Source organism: Frieseomelitta varia, unplaced genomic scaffold (genome assembly GCF_011392965.1).
Source record: "Frieseomelitta varia isolate USP_RPSP 00005682 unplaced genomic scaffold, Fvar_1.2 scaffold_1022, whole genome shotgun sequence".
Taxonomy (NCBI): Eukaryota; Metazoa; Arthropoda; class Insecta; order Hymenoptera; family Apidae; genus Frieseomelitta; species Frieseomelitta varia.
Window position 1 is genome coordinate 5530 of NW_025108665.1, and position 19158 is coordinate 24687.

The 19158-nt window shown below is 34.6% G+C and overlaps 2 protein-coding genes across 4 annotated transcripts; both read right to left on the reverse strand.

Annotated features, from left to right (window-relative positions):
• Positions 1 to 2423: 2423 nt before the first annotated feature.
• Positions 2424 to 5867, reverse strand: LOC122539183. Of its 2 annotated transcripts, XR_006308999.1 has the most exons (3): positions 5015 to 5860; positions 4795 to 4956; positions 2435 to 2861 (listed from the first exon to the last, which is right to left on the reverse strand). XR_006308999.1 is itself a non-coding variant. In XM_043673882.1 (2 exons), exons 1-2 carry the CDS (start codon positions 4834 to 4836, stop codon positions 2624 to 2626), a joined length of 303 nt encoding a protein of 100 aa, XP_043529817.1. In that variant the 5' UTR covers positions 4837 to 5867; the 3' UTR covers positions 2424 to 2623. The 2 variants fall into 2 exon arrangements, 1 of the variants encoding a protein (XP_043529817.1); XM_043673882.1 differs by having other exon boundaries at positions 2424 to 2884; positions 4795 to 5867.
• A 1626-nt stretch (positions 5868 to 7493) lies between these two features.
• On the reverse strand, positions 7494 to 18709 carry LOC122539174 (apyrase-like). 2 transcript variants are annotated; one of them, XM_043673860.1, is made up of 12 exons: positions 18632 to 18709; positions 15914 to 16149; positions 13771 to 13996; positions 13030 to 13146; positions 12669 to 12749; positions 11824 to 12025; positions 10626 to 10731; positions 10440 to 10534; positions 9650 to 9804; positions 9211 to 9396; positions 8518 to 8612; positions 7494 to 8446 (listed from the first exon to the last, which is right to left on the reverse strand). In XM_043673860.1, the coding sequence occupies exons 2-12, from the start codon at positions 16042 to 16044 to the stop codon at positions 8206 to 8208; spliced, it is 1635 nt and encodes a 544-aa protein (XP_043529795.1). In that variant the 5' UTR covers positions 16045 to 16149; positions 18632 to 18709; the 3' UTR covers positions 7494 to 8205. The 2 variants fall into 2 exon arrangements, with proteins under 2 accessions (XP_043529795.1, XP_043529804.1); XM_043673869.1 differs by lacking the exon at positions 18632 to 18709 and adding an exon at positions 18103 to 18248.
• Between the last annotated feature and the right edge of the window lie 449 nt (positions 18710 to 19158).

A 19158-nucleotide genomic window follows, 5' to 3' on the forward strand; every position in this document is an offset into this window, starting at 1 on the left:
TCAATAAAATCACACGTATTTACGTAGCGGAAATTGAGATTTTTGTAAATGGAAGTGAATTCGTTGGATGATGGAACGATCATGTTGAATCAAGGACAATATCGTGATAATATTTTATTCTTGTTTCCTTGTTTCATTAAATTCACTCGTGGAGAAGAATACAGCAGAGAAATTGAACTCTTGGATATCACGGTGTTGAAGGACAGAATTTGATGATATTAGAATTAATATTTGATTGAAAATAAATTGCTAATGATCAGCCGAAAATTAAGAAGATTTGCGATAAAAATATGTTCTGTACGAGTTGAAATTTTGACAGAGGAAAATGAAAATTACTGGAGACGCAAATTTAACATTAAAAGATCGAAATTATTGAAAGGGAGCTGTGTATCAGCTTGATAATAATGTGTTTAATTTTCAAATGAGAAAATTAATTAGTCGTTGATAAACTGCAATGAATCACGTGGTAATAACTTTAAAAATACTTCGTGCAGATAAAACTACGTGCATATATTTGAAAAGACATTTCGTATGCAATAATCTAATAAACTTATAAATCATACAACTATTAAATCAATTCACTCGTATAAAAGTATTTGGAAAGCATGAACAACAAAGTGTTGCAATCTCTCAGAAACATAAATTATATTTAAATATGTAGTAAAATATTAAAAATTAAATATTCTAATAAATAATGACATTATCAGAATTAATTTAAATGCATCGTCCGATATTTCATACATTTTCTCATACAAGATGATACATGTGTACGTTCTTACATCTTTGAATTTTATATTCGCGCCGCATAGATGCATGGAAATCCGTAGCTCACGATCAATTTCTAGCGAGAAGAGACGATCCATCGATCTCCAACAAATTTCCCCGTACGCGAAAATAGAGAAGCTCGAGTTGGTGTTTTAAAGTGCACCTTATTTGGCGAAATACTTCCTGTCGTCGTCTAAAGGCTCCGTTCTTTCTCTTTCTCTCTCTCTGTTTGCACACCGCTGCATTATTCGCATGTTCGTCGAGTGCTCATGAATAATGACTCGAGCGAAACGGTAGAGGGAACAAATTATTTCTTGTGTCGTCAGGGAGCAGCAACGTGAGCATTGACAAATTACTTTCAGGCGAACGTGTTTCGAGATAGAAAACTAAACTATCGTTTTACCACGCGTCCGTACGATAGGTTAACTTTTTAACAACACTCTCGCTGAGTTGCTTAACTCAATAACCATCAAGTAGCAATAATCTAGACCGAATACATTTTCCAAAAATGGATGGTACGCGTCTTGCGCTGAATGCTCTGAATATATTATACATTTTTGTATTTTTACGTTCTCTAGATCAATAATGCGTCACCATAAATCCATGAAAATCCTCCGCAGTCTATTTATAATCAAACAAATTCCTGGAATTTCGTAATTCTTGCAACTCGTAACAATTCAACAATAAAGAACGTTGCTTTTACACAATGTTGGCTGTTAATGGGTTAATTCCAACTCGATCCTAGATTTTCCTTCGATTCGGCTTCGTCTTTCGACACTCTTCGATTGTTACTCGTGCGAGAATCGTTTGGTTACTTTTCAATGGAAACGATTGTAAACGTTCCGCAGGATGTTCCACGAGAGACAAGAACGTTACATTGTGATTCACTACGAAAGGAAGGGCTTTGTGGAAAAAGACGAAAGTTACTCGCTGTCGTGTAGAAACGTTTTTTTTTTTTTTTTTCCCCTCTGAAAACGCCCAGCGTTTTTAGCAGCGGATTTTCACGAAGGAAAAGGAAAGCTGTTTACTGCAACGTTAGAAGTTTTTTTAATTGATCCGGAGCTCTCTCGCGTGGCAAGCTTCGCTGCAAGGAAGTCGCCGCCGCGAGGTTGAACTTTTTAATTAGTCGCAAGCTTTAAATAACGTCGCTTCTCAAACACGCTTGCTTTCTTTTCTTTTCTTTTTTTTTTTTTTTTTTTTTTTTTTTTTTCAACGACCGGAACAAGTTGAAAGAAATTAACGGTACACCATTTTTGCAAAGCAAAAGAGGGACGCGTGTCTTTTGAAATGTACGTGTTTTTGTGATTTTCTAATTTTTTATGTCATTTTTTTGATTAATGCAATATTTTTCTACAAACGTGTAGACTCATTCAGAGTTTAACAAGCGACGATGAAGTCAAAATTACTTGTAATGCTTTGATATATGAAATTTAGATGAGAAAATACAGACATGAAAGATGAACCTAAAAAGTTATCAACAATGATCGACTAAAGATCTCAGTCAACATGTGGAATCTAATTAAAGTCAAACGTTAATTAACACCGTTTTGAACAAAGCATTGTTGGAACTTTTCTACAAAACACTGTAATAACATTACGATGAACAACGTTCTGAAAATTTTAAAGATAAGTGTAAGAGGACAGGGAAAATATGAAACATAATATACGTACTATATTTTCATTTTAATCTTCAATATAACAATAGTCGTATTTCACGTATTTAAATTCATATTTATACAATTGAAATTCATTTCACTTATTAAATATGACAACAAGTGACACGCGATAAATATTTTACATGTTTTTGCGTCTTGCGAACATTCTTACGTATTCAATTACGTGTCCCATAAGTATCCACTCATTGTAACGTTAATAAAACTTCAAATTGTCTCGTATAACACACGTAATAAGTTTGCGAAAGAAAGAAATTGGAATTAAATACGTTTGCGAGCCATTGTATATCCAGCAATCTGGCTAAGAGAAAATTTGTTCCATCTTCGATAAAGTAGAAGCCGAGAACATTGAGAGCAAATTCTATTCCCTTGGGTAAAAGGACGGGCGAGAAAGAGTCCAATAAAATGCGCATATAAGGGAAGCTATAGAAAACGGGAACGAGTGTCTGAACATAAAACGAATGCAAATTTACATACGTACGGTGAAGAAGAGACACGAGAGAACATAACCGATAATGGCACTGGATTCATGATCCCGCGCGTACATAGGAAATTTCATGCGACGCTGTGCAACGCGATATTAAATCAAATTTCGAGTAACGCGATTAACTCATAGCACGATAGCAACTCATAGACAAATACGCTGCAATTTGTCGCGAAAATGCGGATTTTTATGAATTTCAGAGGTGTGTGTAAATGCACGATAATATCTGAGGCGGATTCTGTTCTTGAAATTTGATTTATTAACGACATTGTTAACAAATTTATTTGCACGATGGCAATAAATGAAGAATTTATGGAAAATTTCAGTGGACAGAAACGCACACGAAATGGACAGAATTATCGGTTGAAACAAAATGTTAACAGAGAGAAAATGCAGTAAATTTAGCACTAGTAAAATATTCTATCCAATTTCTATTCTATTCCAATTAGTTCCAATAATCGAAGTTCTATTAAATTATTATACCTATCTAACCGTATTGTTTTCTAAAATATCTTTTAAAATAAAATATACTCCGTTTTTTACGACGGTGTAAAAAGATTGCTCTTTGTTATTCTTTGGGACGACTTTTATAAATCGTACAAATTTCGAATCCGGCGAGAACGTGAAAGAATCGTTTGTTGAAATTCAGTGAAGAGCAAGATTGAGATGTAAAAGATTCAAGAGTCACGTCAGAATTAAATTTCAATTATTCAAGGAGTTCTCATCCTTCGTGCTGTCCGCTCGGAGAAAAAAAAAAAAAAAAAAAAAAACAATCGAAGAAACGTCGACAAAATTTCGTACAGGCCACAAATCGCCGTACAGAGACACGAGTAAAAAGAAGATGCTTCGAATTTTCGTGTAAAATGCAAATAAGCATTCTCCGTGTTTGCACAGCGCGGCATTAAACTCCGGATAAAGTAGAAGCACCGGTGCAAATGAAATTCTGAAGTGTACAGACCGAGCTGGAACGCGTTTCCTTTCCGGGACCCCATAAACGGGACACTACACGGTGCACAAGGTGTTTCTAAATCGTCGCGTTACGTCTACACACATTCTCGCGATCTTTGATCATTTCACCTCTTATTTTACATCCAGCGTCTCTTCTCGATCATAACACGTAGCTTAAATAAAAAGATATTGCCTCTGCTCGATCTTTTCACTTCGATGAAAGAAAAAACATTTAGTGGCCCGTATACGGATCATGAGATAAAAATCGATCAAATGTCAAATCGAATCTTCGTGATAATTAAAATAGCCAAGAAAATGTAACCACTGTGGTCTGTGTTTGTGGTATAATTGAAGGATTTCATATGACGGATATTACGTTGGAAATTGAGCTCGCAAATTCTTCTTTAGAAATACAGTCAAAATGAAAAGAAAATTAGGAATAACGGAATTACGTTGATCTTTAAGTGAACTAACAAAGTATTCAAAGTAAATAATTGGCGGAAAATTACTCTCGATACGAGAATATAGAATAAAGATTTTTCAATTAAAGTTTGGTTCAATCTGGAGTTAATTTGACACGTGCATATTCGACAATGTTTCAAGTTCGATTTCCTCCAAAACGAGATCCTAAAAGAAGGATCGTCATTTCATATTATTTTCGGCTTGTTTTCGCACATTTTTTTCAGAATCATCTTCTGTCATCAACTTTCGACTCCTTTCTAGTCGAGATTAGAGGAATTCACGTATACTTAACTCGACTTTTTTTTGAACGTGAAATTCGTTCGATTGAAATTCGTTCTTCTCTTTATTTTGACTTGTCGAGTCTCTCCGATTCCAATGGTACCACGAATTCAGGACCACAGTGCGTGTATACACGAGGTAATACAGAAACGAAACAAGACCGATTTATCAGCTATTACATACCTCGGACAAGGAGTCCTCCATCATATTGCTGGTATCTCTCATGACTCCCAATGGAAACTAGCACCGACAACAATCACTCAACGCCCACGTTTTATCCGTTTCCTCCTCCGGGCCGGTATCTTTCACTGCTTCTGTCTGGTACGTTCTTCGTTTCTCCTTCTTCTACTTCGAACGTATATATATAATATATATATAGTCCCAAGTGTTCTTTGCTACTCACCAGTGTCACCAGACGAACGAAAATGAAAACTCGCAGTTTTCAATTGAATGAATTTAATGAAGGAAAGAAGGAGAAGGAAAGAAGAAATGCGAGTCGAAACGGTCACACAGAGCGTGCTCCGTGAGCGAGACTCCTGAGGGAAGCGAGCCGCTCTTGTGTCACGAGCACATTGTGTCCCGATCGTGTTTTCGGAGCGTGTTCGTTTAAAACGCACGTATAACTTGGTCGTTGGATCGATCGTATCGCAACGTGTCACTTTCCTCCCTCTTTCTCTCTCCCTGTCTGTCTGTCTTTCTCCGACCGCCTCTCTCCCTCTCTGTATTGCCCTCTATATGCTCCTCCGTGTTCACCCACTCTCCGTGATTCTTCTCCCCGCGACCAGAGACACACGGCATACGCAGCTTCCGTTTTTCAATTCGACTCGACTCGACTCGACTCGACTCGACTCGACTCGACGCGAAGCGAAGTCTCTCTCCCGATGAAAAAGACGAACTGTGGTCGTCCGTTCTTTCGTGAAAAAGAAAAAAAAAAGAGAGAGAGAGAGAAAGAGGGAGAGAGGGAGAGAGAGAGAAGAAAAAAAACCAAGAAAAAGAGAGCACGACGATCCGAGAGCGTGGCGAGCGTGACGAGCTCACGAGAGGATCGCGAGTCGATCCATCGGTGAACGCGGCTTTCGATACACTGGCGAGAGCGCGCTGTCAGGTAACGCAAGGGAGCAGGTCGACGGACAGCCAGCAGGCAGACCTGCCTCCATGACACTGCTCCCGTCTTCCTCTACCCTCGCACCATCTCTCCCTTGCACCGACTGCTGCTTGCAGCTGCCTTTCCTCCCCTCCGACCGACCCTCCCCTCCTTCTCTCTCTCTCTTTCTCTCTCCTCCCTCTCTTTCTCTCTCTCTCTCTCTTCCTTTAACAAAACCCTCTTCTCTCTCTTTCTCTCTAACAAAACCCTCTCCTCTACGGTTTTCATCTCACTTGCACTTGCACACAGTGGTTCCTCAAATGTTCACCCTCTGCGTTCCCCTTTCACTCGACACATACTCTCTCGCAACGAAAAGATTCTTTCTCCCTCTCTCGGAGTCTATCCTTCTCCGCAGTGAAATATTCCCCTCTACTTACACAGTTCTCCAGCAGCATGCATTTTCCTACCCGCTCGCCCCGATACTGGTTCTGTTTCTCTCTCTCTCTCTGTCTCTTTTTCTCTTTCTCTCGTTGGTTTGATACGGCAATATGTAGATAGATATTGGAGTCTTCGTCTTTCTTTCGGATACTCTCGCGATATTCCTCCTCCTCCTCCTCCTCCTTCTTCTTCTTCTTCTTCCATGGAGTCGAGGCTGACGAGCAAACTCTAGAGCTCATGAATCGCTACACCGCGGATCGGCGTCAGTCTCACGATCCGACCGCGGATTTCAAACTGACAACGTGTTTTGATTGGAGTCTGGATCGGTTGGTGGGAACGGTGGACGTGGTGGATGATGGTTGGTTGAGAGTAAATAACCCAGAGGGTTGTTAGAGAGAGAGAGAGAGAGAAATTTTGGGGAAGATCTCTGTGGTTTAACGTTTAATTTGTAACGCGTTATTGATGTATTGCTGATTTATACGTCGGGCAAATCCAGAAATCGGGAAATAGGGATAGACAGTGGTGTTGCAAATATTGCTTTCTTTCATTTGTCATCTATTTATTTAATTTATCAACTACTGTTCGAACTGTTCAAAAGTGTGGCTGTTCGATTATAAATTCGAAGTAGAAAATAAAAAAATAAATTTAGACGTGGAAAATAACAAAGTTGCAGGCCATTTCTCTAAAATTTTTTTATTTATTTGCATCGAGTGATTCATATTTCACTTTTGGAATGTGTTCAAATGAAATAAAATTTGTGCTTCAATAAATTCGCCTTAATAATTAAATGGCAAATATTACACAGACTGTATTATTGTAGTTTATAGTTGTTATATCTATAAATCACTGTAGTACTGTAAACTACAAATTTAGAAATCCAACAATCATTCTCCGATCCCGTATTTGAAATAAACCTCGTGTATTAATGATAATTACAGATATCGAATTTGGAAAGCGAACCTTGAAAGCCTCGAAGTTTCGGCTTGGTAAAAGGCTCTAGTGAATGTCCGCCTTGCTTGCTTGCTCGCTTGAGTTACGTTTCTTATTGAAATATGAATTGACAAGCCCGAGAAAGACTGGATTCGCGAAGAAACTGTGTCACACGAGAAGAGAGGAGAACGTGGTGCGCGAATTTCGAGCGAAAAAAGGAGAGTTCTCGCGGCACTACAAAAGCTGTTCACGCGTCCCGTGGCGGAGGGCAATGCAGACGAACAGCTGCTATTTCACCTGTTCGATATATTATTTAAATGCTTCACCTGCCGCGATGTTCAGATACCGCGAGATAAGGCAAGCGAACGTTTCCTGCTTTCACGACGATATCGCGAGCTCTTGGATTCGTCGTCGATTCTTTTTTAAAGAAAAAAAGCGAATATTTCTTGAGCGAAATGCCGAGGAAACTGATCGATCTGTCGTAACTCGATTTTCTTTCTCTTTGGGGGATGCGTAGATTGAACAGCAAGTTAACGAGCGATTTTAATTGTTTTGAATTTACAAGCTGAAATGAAACAGAGGCGCCCCTCCAGCTTCGAGTTCAGCTCGTTGAGAAGAGCTTTGAAGTTTCTTTTTGCATTGTTGTGTGCTTTAATCGTATAATATCTACAATAATACTTTGTAGAAGTAGAAATTTATCTGTTGGAAAAAGAATTCATGAAATTATTGACATGGATAGTCGATGTTGATAGCGGTTCTCCAAGTGATTTTATGCCTTTACGAATATGAACCAAACAGTGATTTAAATTTAAATTCGTGGACAAAATCCGATGGCACTTTGTACTATTCCGTTATTAATCCTCGCGTTTCTTTTCGTATTATAAAAGAATGAATATAATGTTATTTCCTTTCATTTTTATATTATTCAATTCTTGCGTTAATTATCCGAGTACATTATCAAAGAGATAAACGAGATCACGCCGCGCTTGTCACAAATTTACATTTATCGCACGATTTCACTTTGATTCAAATACAATACTGCTTAATATCATTTTACGGCAGATGATTCTACAAAGTCTTTCAATTTAAAAGTTTTCCTTGCGTGTCCTTTTTTTCCAAAGAGGAGTATTCATTCGAGCCAACTAGGAATTAGTTTCATCTATAAAGATCACTCGACGATCTTGTCCAGTTAATATAGGGCTGATCTTCTTCATGTATTTAGACAGTACCACCCAATCTACGAATCCGATTTCGTGATTTCTGCCACAGGTTACGAATGGGTCGAATCCATCTCCAGCTTGAACTAAGAAGCTCGGAACCACGAGTCTGTACCATTGGTCTAATACTAGATCTTCGTACATTGGCACCTCGCAAGCTCGACACCTAAACAAGTACAAATTATGCTGATCTGTCGATGTTACTACTAAAAACTAAAAATTAAAATACGTATTTACCTTATTTTAACATCTACTGCCTTTCTGGTATCCCCTTCGATTTTAAAAACCACTTTTATGCCTGACCATGTGAGAATGTCTTTCATTTCTAGGATCTGAAATGATTAAATAATACGTATAATAATATCGTGTAATTAAATATTGTCTTTAAGAATGATAGATGAAAAGACGAGATACAATGAGAGCCTAATGTATGGCTATACCTGTTACACGCCAGTAAAAAAAGACACTCTTTGATAGGAGCTGAAATTTATTAAAAAAAATCTATAAGAATTGACATAGCAGAGAACTGTTACACTATTTATAAAATCTACTACCTGACCTGTGAATAATGATTTTTAGTAAAAAATGTTACAGATAAATATTAAATAGTTTCGAAATGTATGCCCTGTCATGTATTAAATTCCGTCGACTCTCTATAACTAGAATTTCGTTTATCTAGAAGAGACTTACGAGTTTTAAAAATAAATAATTAAAATATAGAATATCAGTTAATAAATGAGTAAAAATAATTATCTATCTTTTTAAGTTAAAACGAATGATTGTTATGAACAAATTATTTGGTATTCATGTTGCATGATGTATTAATATAATTTTATTGTATCGTTGATACAATAATAGTCTATTAATAATTTTCTATGTCAAGTTATAGAGGGTTAAATTAAATGGAGTAAATTTCGTACAATGTTATACCTGTATGATGCAGCTGCCATTTAATTCGAGGATGTCCCACGTGTTCTCGAAGGGTTGAGCCATGATCAAGTCGGCAAAAGTGATATCTTGAGTTGTGGAATCTATAGGAGCTCGTATTCCTCCAGGATTAGTAACACTAACTGCAGCGTATGTCCAAACAGTCTTGTTCTCCGCTTTGTCTACGTACTATAATCATTTAGCAACGCACTTTGTTAAAAAAAAAAATAATAATAGATACAATTCTAATTTGTCTTGAAGTAATTCTACTAGAAAATTAATAGACATCATTCTAATTCGATTCAGAAAAATTGTTCAATCATTAATTTAATTTATTTCGACGCACTTCGTTAAAACATCGATAGACATCATTCTAATTTGCCTTGAAATAATATTTTAATCGTTAATTTTAGTAGACAAACGAAATATATTTGTTACGTACAGCGTCAACCATAGCGTCTGTAATCAAATTTCCAAGGTTGCACTCGTTTCTGCGACATTTGTTGTTGAGGAAAACTCTGCTTCGAGCAATCTTTGTTTTTGCCTTCTCGTCGACGCTCACTTTCCAAGGTGCCAAAGCCTTCAGCATCTCAGGATCTGGAGAAAATGTTGATATTTGAGTCGTTTATCTAATCTAATTTATATTTCTTAAAGAATACACAGTGATTGAACATTGTAAAAGTCCATCGTTTGGAAGATAGATTCATTTGGAAGAAAGATTCATTGTAATCATTGTATGGGAGATAAACATTCTGTAGCTTAAGCCTTATTGTAAATCTTAGATTCCAAATTGAATTAAGGAATATCTATCTCCTTTTTTGCGAGTCTATGGGGCGAGTAAAGTCAGAATTTAATATCTTGACTCTAACATAATAGAGGATAGACAAGATTAGAGCTCAAGGTGAATCTCGCACGTAGACAGCTCCTTATGGCGAGACCTAGTAATTACATCATCTCTCAGTATCATTTCTCAAGGATTTATTTCTTTACTATTCTATACCTATATTTGTTATCCTAAATATAATTTTTCTAAAAATTAAGATTTGTGAAAATGATGCCAAGCCAAATATTACTATTACACCAACGTATTAGGCCCCATTTTCTCGCAATTATATTCGTAAAAATAAAGATATAAGGCGCACAGTACATGAATAAAATCTCATTTATAATAAATGTACGAATACTTTCACGAGTCGCGCTATAGTATAATAAGAGCAACGTTTTATTCCTACCTTGTTCGATAGAGTAATCAAGCAGAATCGGATTTCCGTCCCAATCAACCACCTCACCATTCGCGTCGAACCACACTGTTAGATTCCCCAAGTATCTAACGCAAACAAAGAGAACCACTTCTTCATCTTTTTAAATAAAAGCAGACGAAAAAACAAACAGCTTTTTATCGAGAATAAATTACTAACCTCGTGAAAGCAGCTGCTTGAACGATCAACACCGTTCTGTTGGTGTCCTCTTGAATCACTATCACTGGATATTCGTCTTCCGGCTGGTCGATAAAGGGGGGTGGTCCTAAATAATGAGAATTTTATTATTACTGAATGCTTGAGAATTAATTAATAGGACCTTAATTTTTTTTTTAATTAGTTGTTGATGTTCTTCAGTGATTAATATTCTTTTTTCTCGATTTAATATCAAAGTATTTCTTTAACAAGAACATTTTATCTGCCACCTTCTGATATATTATTAATCATTTGCGAAATGGTTAAAATATTTACTACAAATTAATAAAAGATTGATAGAAATAATATTTTTCAGAGATAAAAATAATAGTAAAATTTATTAATAGAAGAAGTTTTTAATTATACACATTTCAAGGGAGAAGAAAATTCATTGTCGCAAATAGAATGCATTTATTGTATTTAATATTTTATTTCGAATATGTTATATATCTTTTTATAATGCACAGTTTTTGCATCTTCCATTTTCTCATAAATACATAAAAATTCATAGTTCATGAAATCTCTTTTAGATTCTTCTTCTTGATTGTTTCATATAAAATTCAAGGTTGATTTATGTTTTCTTTTGTTTCGTACATCTTTTGTTTGAAATATTGTTGGAAGATTTTCAGTAGATAATAATTCTTTTCTTAATAGTGAGTCATCTTTTTTTATGAGTTTATATTCAGTACGTATAACTAAAGCTATACGTACACAATGTGGTTGCCAAACTTCCAGAAGAGGAACTATTTTTAAGTTCTTCGCAATAACATGATTCTTCTATATGAGCATTTGAAATAGTAGAATAATACAAAATTAAACGTAATAAAATTAAATATATATATATATATCTACAAGATAGAATAATACACAAATATGATTGAAATTCCAAATAGAGGATGACATTGTGTGTCGTAAAAGATAGTGAAAAGCAAATGTTTCAATTTTATTTTCAAAAAGAAATGAAGAACGAAGGGAAAAACTGGAGGAATTTCGTAAATTTGTCATATTTTTGAAACTAGTAGTGTTAGAAATACTATCATGATGAAAATATAATGGTATGATACTATAAACAAACTTATCCGAATGAAAAACAAGAGTATATTGACGTTGGAACGAAGGAAGGCACACAGAAATTTCATACATTAGAGCTTGATAAGTATACCTGAGTAAAGAAACGTATGGGAGTGTCCACCGACGATGACATCGATCAAAGGACACTTGGCAGCCATTATTCTATCCACCTTCAGTCCACAGTGGCTTAAAACGATAATAATGTCAATACCCTGAGACTTCAATCTCCTGGCCTCGTCGTTCACCGATTCCACCTCGTCCAGAAATTTTAATTTCCCGGTTCTGGAAATTGTCTGGTAATTTGTAAGTTTCAATTAAGGATCCAGAGTAACGTTGAATCGCTCTTCCGGTTTAAAACCTTCGTCAAACGTAATCGTCTCTCTCGTCCTCTTGCTATCGTGCAATTATCTCATGGTGCTTTTACGTGGAATTCGTTCAACCGTATCGATAATTAAGATATAATTTACGCAACAATTTTTACGACGACATTCTTAAGAATTAATTAAGAGAGGAATTTTAGGTTGATTATCGAGTGTGAAACAGACTTGGATTGTTTAGATTATTTGTGTATTCAAGTGAAATACGCTAAATGATTCGAATGATTATTTGTTCTTTATTGCGAAATTATTAGCTATTTCAAATCATTTTATTATCCAATTATCAAATTTTCTATTTTATTTAATATTTTGAAATGAAAAAAATGATAAAATACTTGAAACAATTTGTAATTATTGTTTCCAAATTATTGTTTTTTATCTTAATTCCAAATACGAAATTGATGCAAAATATTTTTAGTTAATTAATTGATTTTTTTTTTTTTTTTTGTAAATCTAAAATTCGTTCGATTACGTTAACGAAAGTTTAAAACAAAAGTTTATTCTTACAATAAACAAAGACTCATAAATATTGTGCATGAAATTAAAACTCGATACAAACATTTGCCGTCGAAATAAGAACACCAATAACTCCGATTTTTGTTCCATTCCTTTCGATTATCGTGCTATTCTCGTAGAGGCCCTGAAGAAACCACCAATATTTATATGATTGATTAGAATTTTCTTAGAAAATTTCAATTGTAGTTAGAGTGCGGATTTTTATGCGGTTTTTATATCTTTACGAATATGATAGAAATCAAAAAGATTTATTTTTTAATTAAATAAAACTGAAGATTGTTTCATTTACTAAATATTATAATAAATACTTAAAAATGATTGTGTATTATATGCATTTTGTATATTGTTTCATATATGCATAAAATCTATAATTTAATTATAATTAAAAAAATTAATATACTCACTTGTATCATTGGCTCTTCATTTGCATCAATATTGGTAACTACCACTGGTGCTTTGACCATTTTTAAAAAGGGAACCACACCAGCGACTTCATCGTCAAACTCGTGGTTCCCTATTGTCTGAAAAATTAATCGTCATATAATTTTCCCTTTCAATAGCTACGAATAAGAATCTTATCATTTTGATTTAGTGACTTTTATTACATTCTACTTATCAAATTATTTTATTTGATTCGTAGGATTTAAAATCACAAAAATATAAATCAAAGTTTCTCTTACTAAATGCAAACATACGAGTTATCAATTTTCACGCAAGAATGATTGTCTTTACACAGTTATTATTTAATTATTATCTTCATTCAAGTTGTCGTTATTCTACAGTTATCGTAATCGATCGTCCATGACTTTACACGATCGTCACGATTTTATTAATTCGATCACGTGAATCCTCGTTGCTCTTTATCGAGATCAATCTAATTAACAGAGTGTTATGCAATCACAAGCGTGAAACCGTGTTTCGCGTGCCTTTATCGATCAAATTTGACGCGATAAATTCAGTTTCATCGCTTTCAACGTGAAATTTCATTTGATCACGTGAACGAACTGCGTTCGAACGATCGATTGTAAATTTTTTGACACAATTAAACCAGCTGACTGATCACCAATAAAAAAAGAGTCTTTTTTTCATATCTCTCTCTTTCTTTCTCTCTTTTTTCGCCGGATTATACCATAAAATGATTTTACCATGACATCGTGCGGTAACATGTTCATAAATGTAGCAGTCACGTTCCAACGATGAACGTTGTACCAAAGAGTCCCTTGGTAATGGTCACCGGCATTCAAGAAAATTGGATTCGGTCTTTCATTCATTAAACGATTCACTGCGGTGGAAACTCTTGAGATTCCGCCGATGCAATCCTTCTCCTCACCTTCGTGACACGCTTCGGATCGGGGCCCTGTTTGCTCGAACCTAATATTTTTATCCGTCAGTGTATATTTCTCTGAGTTAAGCGAAAGATGGATTTTTTTTTAAATTCCATTGTGACGTATTTATACATCACAAATCCCATTGTGACGTATTTATGCAACATTTTATTTTGCAATTATTATTCCAATACGAAAGACTTTGATTGAAAATTAAAATGAAAAATTATGTGGATAAAAATTTACTCTAAACTTTTTCTAATTATTTAAAATACCATTTACGTCTAATAAGTAGAATCCTCCTTCGATACTACAATCACCGAGATAGCGTTGGTACATATTATTACAAGTTTTATAGAGTGCGAATATTCATATTTTAATAACAAAATAAATTCATAGTTTTGTGAATAAAATTTCAAAAGTGGAACGTAATATATCCGTTTTGCATATCTTTGCATATTATGTGATTTTTTTTTTTTTTTTGCATCTTCGTAAAAATCCACAATACAAAATGCTATTTGCTAAAATCTCAGTGTCAGTATAAAATTGAAAAAGCTATTAACAATTAAGCAGAAAAACCTGTTGCTATCTTCTTCTAATACTGCTCTCTTAAATTATTCTAATACTGCTCTCTTAAAATCCATTTATAGACTGTAAACTTGCAAAATCCACAGACTCTTTCATATATTTGCAACATACATTCTAATGAAACTTTTAAGACAACATATGTACGTATGTACATATACTATAAAATGAAAATGTTCTTAGAGTCGTCTCGATATTGAGCAATACAAAGCTGATGGATAGAAAGAATAACACGGTAAAAAAAGAGTCGTCACGATTAACCGGAATCATCGCGTCGCTGACCCTGAGATTTCACTTGAAAAGACCTTCGGGAATCGAACAGTACATAGACACTTTACTTTCAGTGAATCGTTTCGATTGTTCGAACGATTGCGATTAATATTATTTTAAAAATTTTTAAAAACGATTGACGTTTTTAAAATTATGTAGCGTATATTATGTTCGCAGTCAGCCTAAAAACGTCAAATAATTTATTACTAAACCTATATATATATATATATATATATATAGGTTTAGTAATAAATATATATATATATTGTAGTCGCAAAGGAGAATGTATTATTATCTTATTGGTAATTTGCAAAATTCAAAAAGTTTGAGAGAAAATATTACTCAGTAACTTAATTGGTGTACACAGTTCAAATTTCTAGCGCATAATCTGAAAGATAATCGCCTTTCTTGTCGCAACATTTTCTCCGTAGTATATAAAATATTACTTAATAGCTGAATTAGTTTACTGTACTTGATTCAAAGATTCTGGCCGCATAATTTGAAAAACAATCGCCTTCCTTGTCGCAATATTTCCTCCGTAGCATAATAATACAAACAATTATCACGGGTGACGAGTTTAGCACGCATACAACAATGATATTAGCATCGATTAACGCAAAACATTTTCAATGACCCAGTTTTTTTCGATTCTCGGTTCGTAATGCCATTCACGTTATCGTTAAGTTACTGTTCTGTGAATACGTACGTTATTGGACACTTTGATACAGAACCGCACACTAATCTACACGACTACATGAATTTTACAATATTGTACAAATTAACGAGTTGAATTAATAATTAGAATTAGATTAGAATCATCAGACTATAAATTTAAATTATCATTCAATAATATACCTTACATTAAAATCGAAGTTAAAACTAAAAATCGAATTTAAAAAAGGAAAATTGCCAGAATAAAATATACATACGTACGTACGTACATATGTACGCCGAATTAAATCGAACGTTATCTCATTGAAAAGCGAAATCTTTATAATTAATCAGTATCGAATGAATATTTTTCTTCAAGTAGTTGATTATAACGGACACGTGATAATTTTGCAATGAAAAATACGTATTCAAGAAGCAGTATAAGAGCGCGACTTACCTCGCGTGGAAATCATTTATGTGTATCACCGATAATTCGAATAGATCCGATCGTCCTGGATAATGCAATCCCCTTCCGGTGAATCCGCGGCACAACTGAAGTAGAAACGGCAATAAAAAAAATCGGAGCATCGCGGATTGGATTCGTGCATCGGGGACGTCACGACTTTCGTTCGAGTATTACGTTCCTGGGATTTTCGTCGCCGCATCCAAGCGCCAGTCCTCCCTCGAGTTTCTCTACGGAAACGAAGTAACGTATCTCCTGTATTTATTGATAAGAACTACTGTGCAGTTTTGTACCAGGGCTTCTCAAACTTTCCCACTTGGCGACCCCCTTCACTCGATCAAATATTTTCGCGACTCTGAGTGATGGAGGTGTATATATAAACATAGTAATGCGAATTAAAATATTTGCCGATTTACTAATCATAAGGAAAATTTATTCGAAAACAGTTCTTCGGTGCCAAATATTGCTTTTGAATTAATTTTCTATAATTGATCGCAGGGATTTTTTAGTTTTGCTAAAATTTCTGAAATTTATTTGCGCGATCGCCACACTTTGAGAAGCCCTGGTTCAGACGATATTGCTGCGACAAGGGCTCTCGCTATCAGACTATTCTCCGAGTCTTCGTGTTTGCGTATTGAAACATGAATCGAGTCTCGTTCAACGAAATTTTTTTAAGGGGAAGGAGAGTATAAAAGGAACGTAAGGCAATCGGTTTGCTTGTGACGGTACACGGATCGTCGATCGATGCGCGTCTCGCGAACGAGAGAGATTAAAAGGTATTCGAGAGGAATTTTCATCTGTCTTCCAGAATCCTGATGGAAATCGCATTAACTATCGCATTAATTCAACACGCGCGCCTATAAGTCGTTTGGAGGACAAATTGATCGGTTTTATAAATTGATTAAGTCGTTTTGTGATTTAATTACGTGTAATTACGTTTCCGCGATATAATTGCAGGTACACGCTCATAGAAATTATATAATGTAATGACTGTTTCATGTAAAAAGACTGAAGTGTGTTGAATAAAAATGATAATTATACGAAGGACGTTTATAAAGAGTTTATAAATAGAATTTAGTTTTAAAAACAGTTTTAAAAAGACAGATATAAAGAACATTGAATTGAAAGTATTTATAATTGAAAATACTTATCGAAAGAAAAGAAAGTTTAAAAAATTAATAAATCGTTACTATCTAAAGCGAATGTTATTTTTTCAAATTTATCCTGGTACTTGTTGTTATTGGTATATAGACTCTTGTCGAAATAAATGATCTTCTTTGTAATGTATTTCTATATACAGTACTAATTAATTCTACCTGTATAATGAAATCGAAAAAATGAAAAACGCACAGAAAGTGGAAACGATCAATTTGCCTTCTAAATCAAATAAACGTTGATAAAATATCGACAAGTGTCTCTTTTCTTTTCGGATAGTTAAAAATAACGAGCATCCTTCATCGCGATGTCATTACCGCCTTGTTTTGTAATACCATTACGAATTTATCATTCACCGATGACAGAACTAATTTGGCATTAATTAATTTGCTGGGATGATTGACAGAATAATTAATGATATATTCATCGAAACACTTGTGTATACATTACTAAATCCAGACATCGCATCATGCCTCCCTTCTTTTTGTTTACATATATTCTACGAACTTGGAAAATATCGATTTCGCAGAGAAACGTTTAATTCTTTCAAAAAAATAACATAATTCAGCTACAAGATTTTTAATAACGTTCGTTATTTAACTTACAATGTTAAATATTAAGTTGCTGCAGAAATATTATAATTGTAATAATTTTAATTTTAATTTATATTATATTAATACAATATTGTATTATTGTATTTATTAACTTAGTAAAAGCTAAATCTTTTAGAAAGTTGTTTCGTACTTGGAAAAAAAAGTCGTTTAGAGTCTATCATTAGAAAATTCAACATTTCAAATATCTAATGAATAGATTGCGAGTCTATTAACTATTCGTAGTTTTATTTTATTAAACATATATTGTAAATTTACTTATTAATAATAATGGCGAATTTAGAACTTTAAAACGTTCTTAAAAATACGTTTCACAGAGAATAAATAATAAAAATAGTAAATATAATATAATTAGTTCGTATTTGTGGGAAATTTAAAGTAAATAAAAACTAATAAGCGTCTATGAAACAAACTTACAGAAATAAGTAACTTGTTGGTTCGACCAATCACCTGTTCAGATAACGAAATTAAAAAACTTGCAAAAATTGAAGTCGACAAATTTTTCAATTTCCCATTTTCTCTCACGTCAAACGTGACTCGGTAGCTCTATTCTGCCGGGAAAAACCAAGAGATACTTTGTACCAAAAAAACAAAAAGAAAACAAAAAAAAAAAAAAACGAAACGACCGTGCAGAATTTATGCATTCATGCAGCAACTTAATATCAAACACAAGTGCATACGTGTGACCGTGCCGTAATTTACAACTTAGATCAATTTAATCGGCAATAAAGAGGAAACAAAGAAACCAACTGACAAAACGATGGGGACAGAGTGTTACGAAAGAGAGTGCGAAATAATTGACACAATTCGTGTCTCGCGGACCCGGGGAATCTAATTTCGCGGCGGAAACATAACGATTACACGCGTAATCGGCCGGTTTGCCAAAACGCGGCCATAATTGGTGGCAAAACGTCGTGATTAATGGCAAATTTAACACGCGACGCACCTGTGTCGGTCGCGAATGCTCGTCGTCGACTGTCTCTACCTGGTGAACGCCGATTTCGCGCCGCTTCCGCCACGAAATCGTCCCATTATCAGTGTAAAACAATACATTTAGTACAACAAGCACACGATAAAAAAATTCCATCGGAAGGAGGAAAATATTTTCAGAACGCGTTCGTAAAGACATGGAAATTTTTACCTAAAGATTGCTCTTAGCGATTAAAAAGTAAAAGTCTGAAGTACACGGGTCTTGATGAGGTGTACAGAGTTGAATATTTTTCTTTTTTTTTTTTTTTTTTTTTTTTTTCATTTTCTTCCTCTTGTCGAGTCACGTCGACAGAGATACGCGTTATTTGTCCCGCGATAATCTAATTCTTAGATCTTTTCTTTGACTTATTGACATGTCATTCCGTTCAGATAAATGCACTTACTTAGTTACACTAGACTTCAGTGACGATTGTTAATACCTCTGCTGATTAGATGGTAATTAGCGTGACGTTGCGTTCAACGTACATACATACGCGAGTGCTT

Coding starts and splice junctions, on each gene's coding strand:
- LOC122539174 (XM_043673860.1), bottom strand. CDS start 16,044: ATGCTCCGATTTTTTTTATTGCCGTTTCTACTTCAGTTGTGCCGCGGA. Junction 13,147..13,770: donor TGTTACCGCACGATGTCATG/GTAAAATCATTT, acceptor TTAATTTTTCAG/ACAATAGGGAACCACGAGTT. Junction 8,447..8,517: donor GCAGTAGATGTTAAAATAAG/GTAAATACGTAT, acceptor GTACTTGTTTAG/GTGTCGAGCTTGCGAGGTGC.
- LOC122539183 (XM_043673882.1), bottom strand. CDS start 4,836: ATGAGAGATACCAGCAATATGATGGAGGACTCCTTGTCCGAG. Junction 2,885..4,794: donor TGGAGGACTCCTTGTCCGAG/GTATGTAATAGC, acceptor TTTTATGTTCAG/ACACTCGTTCCCGTTTTCTA.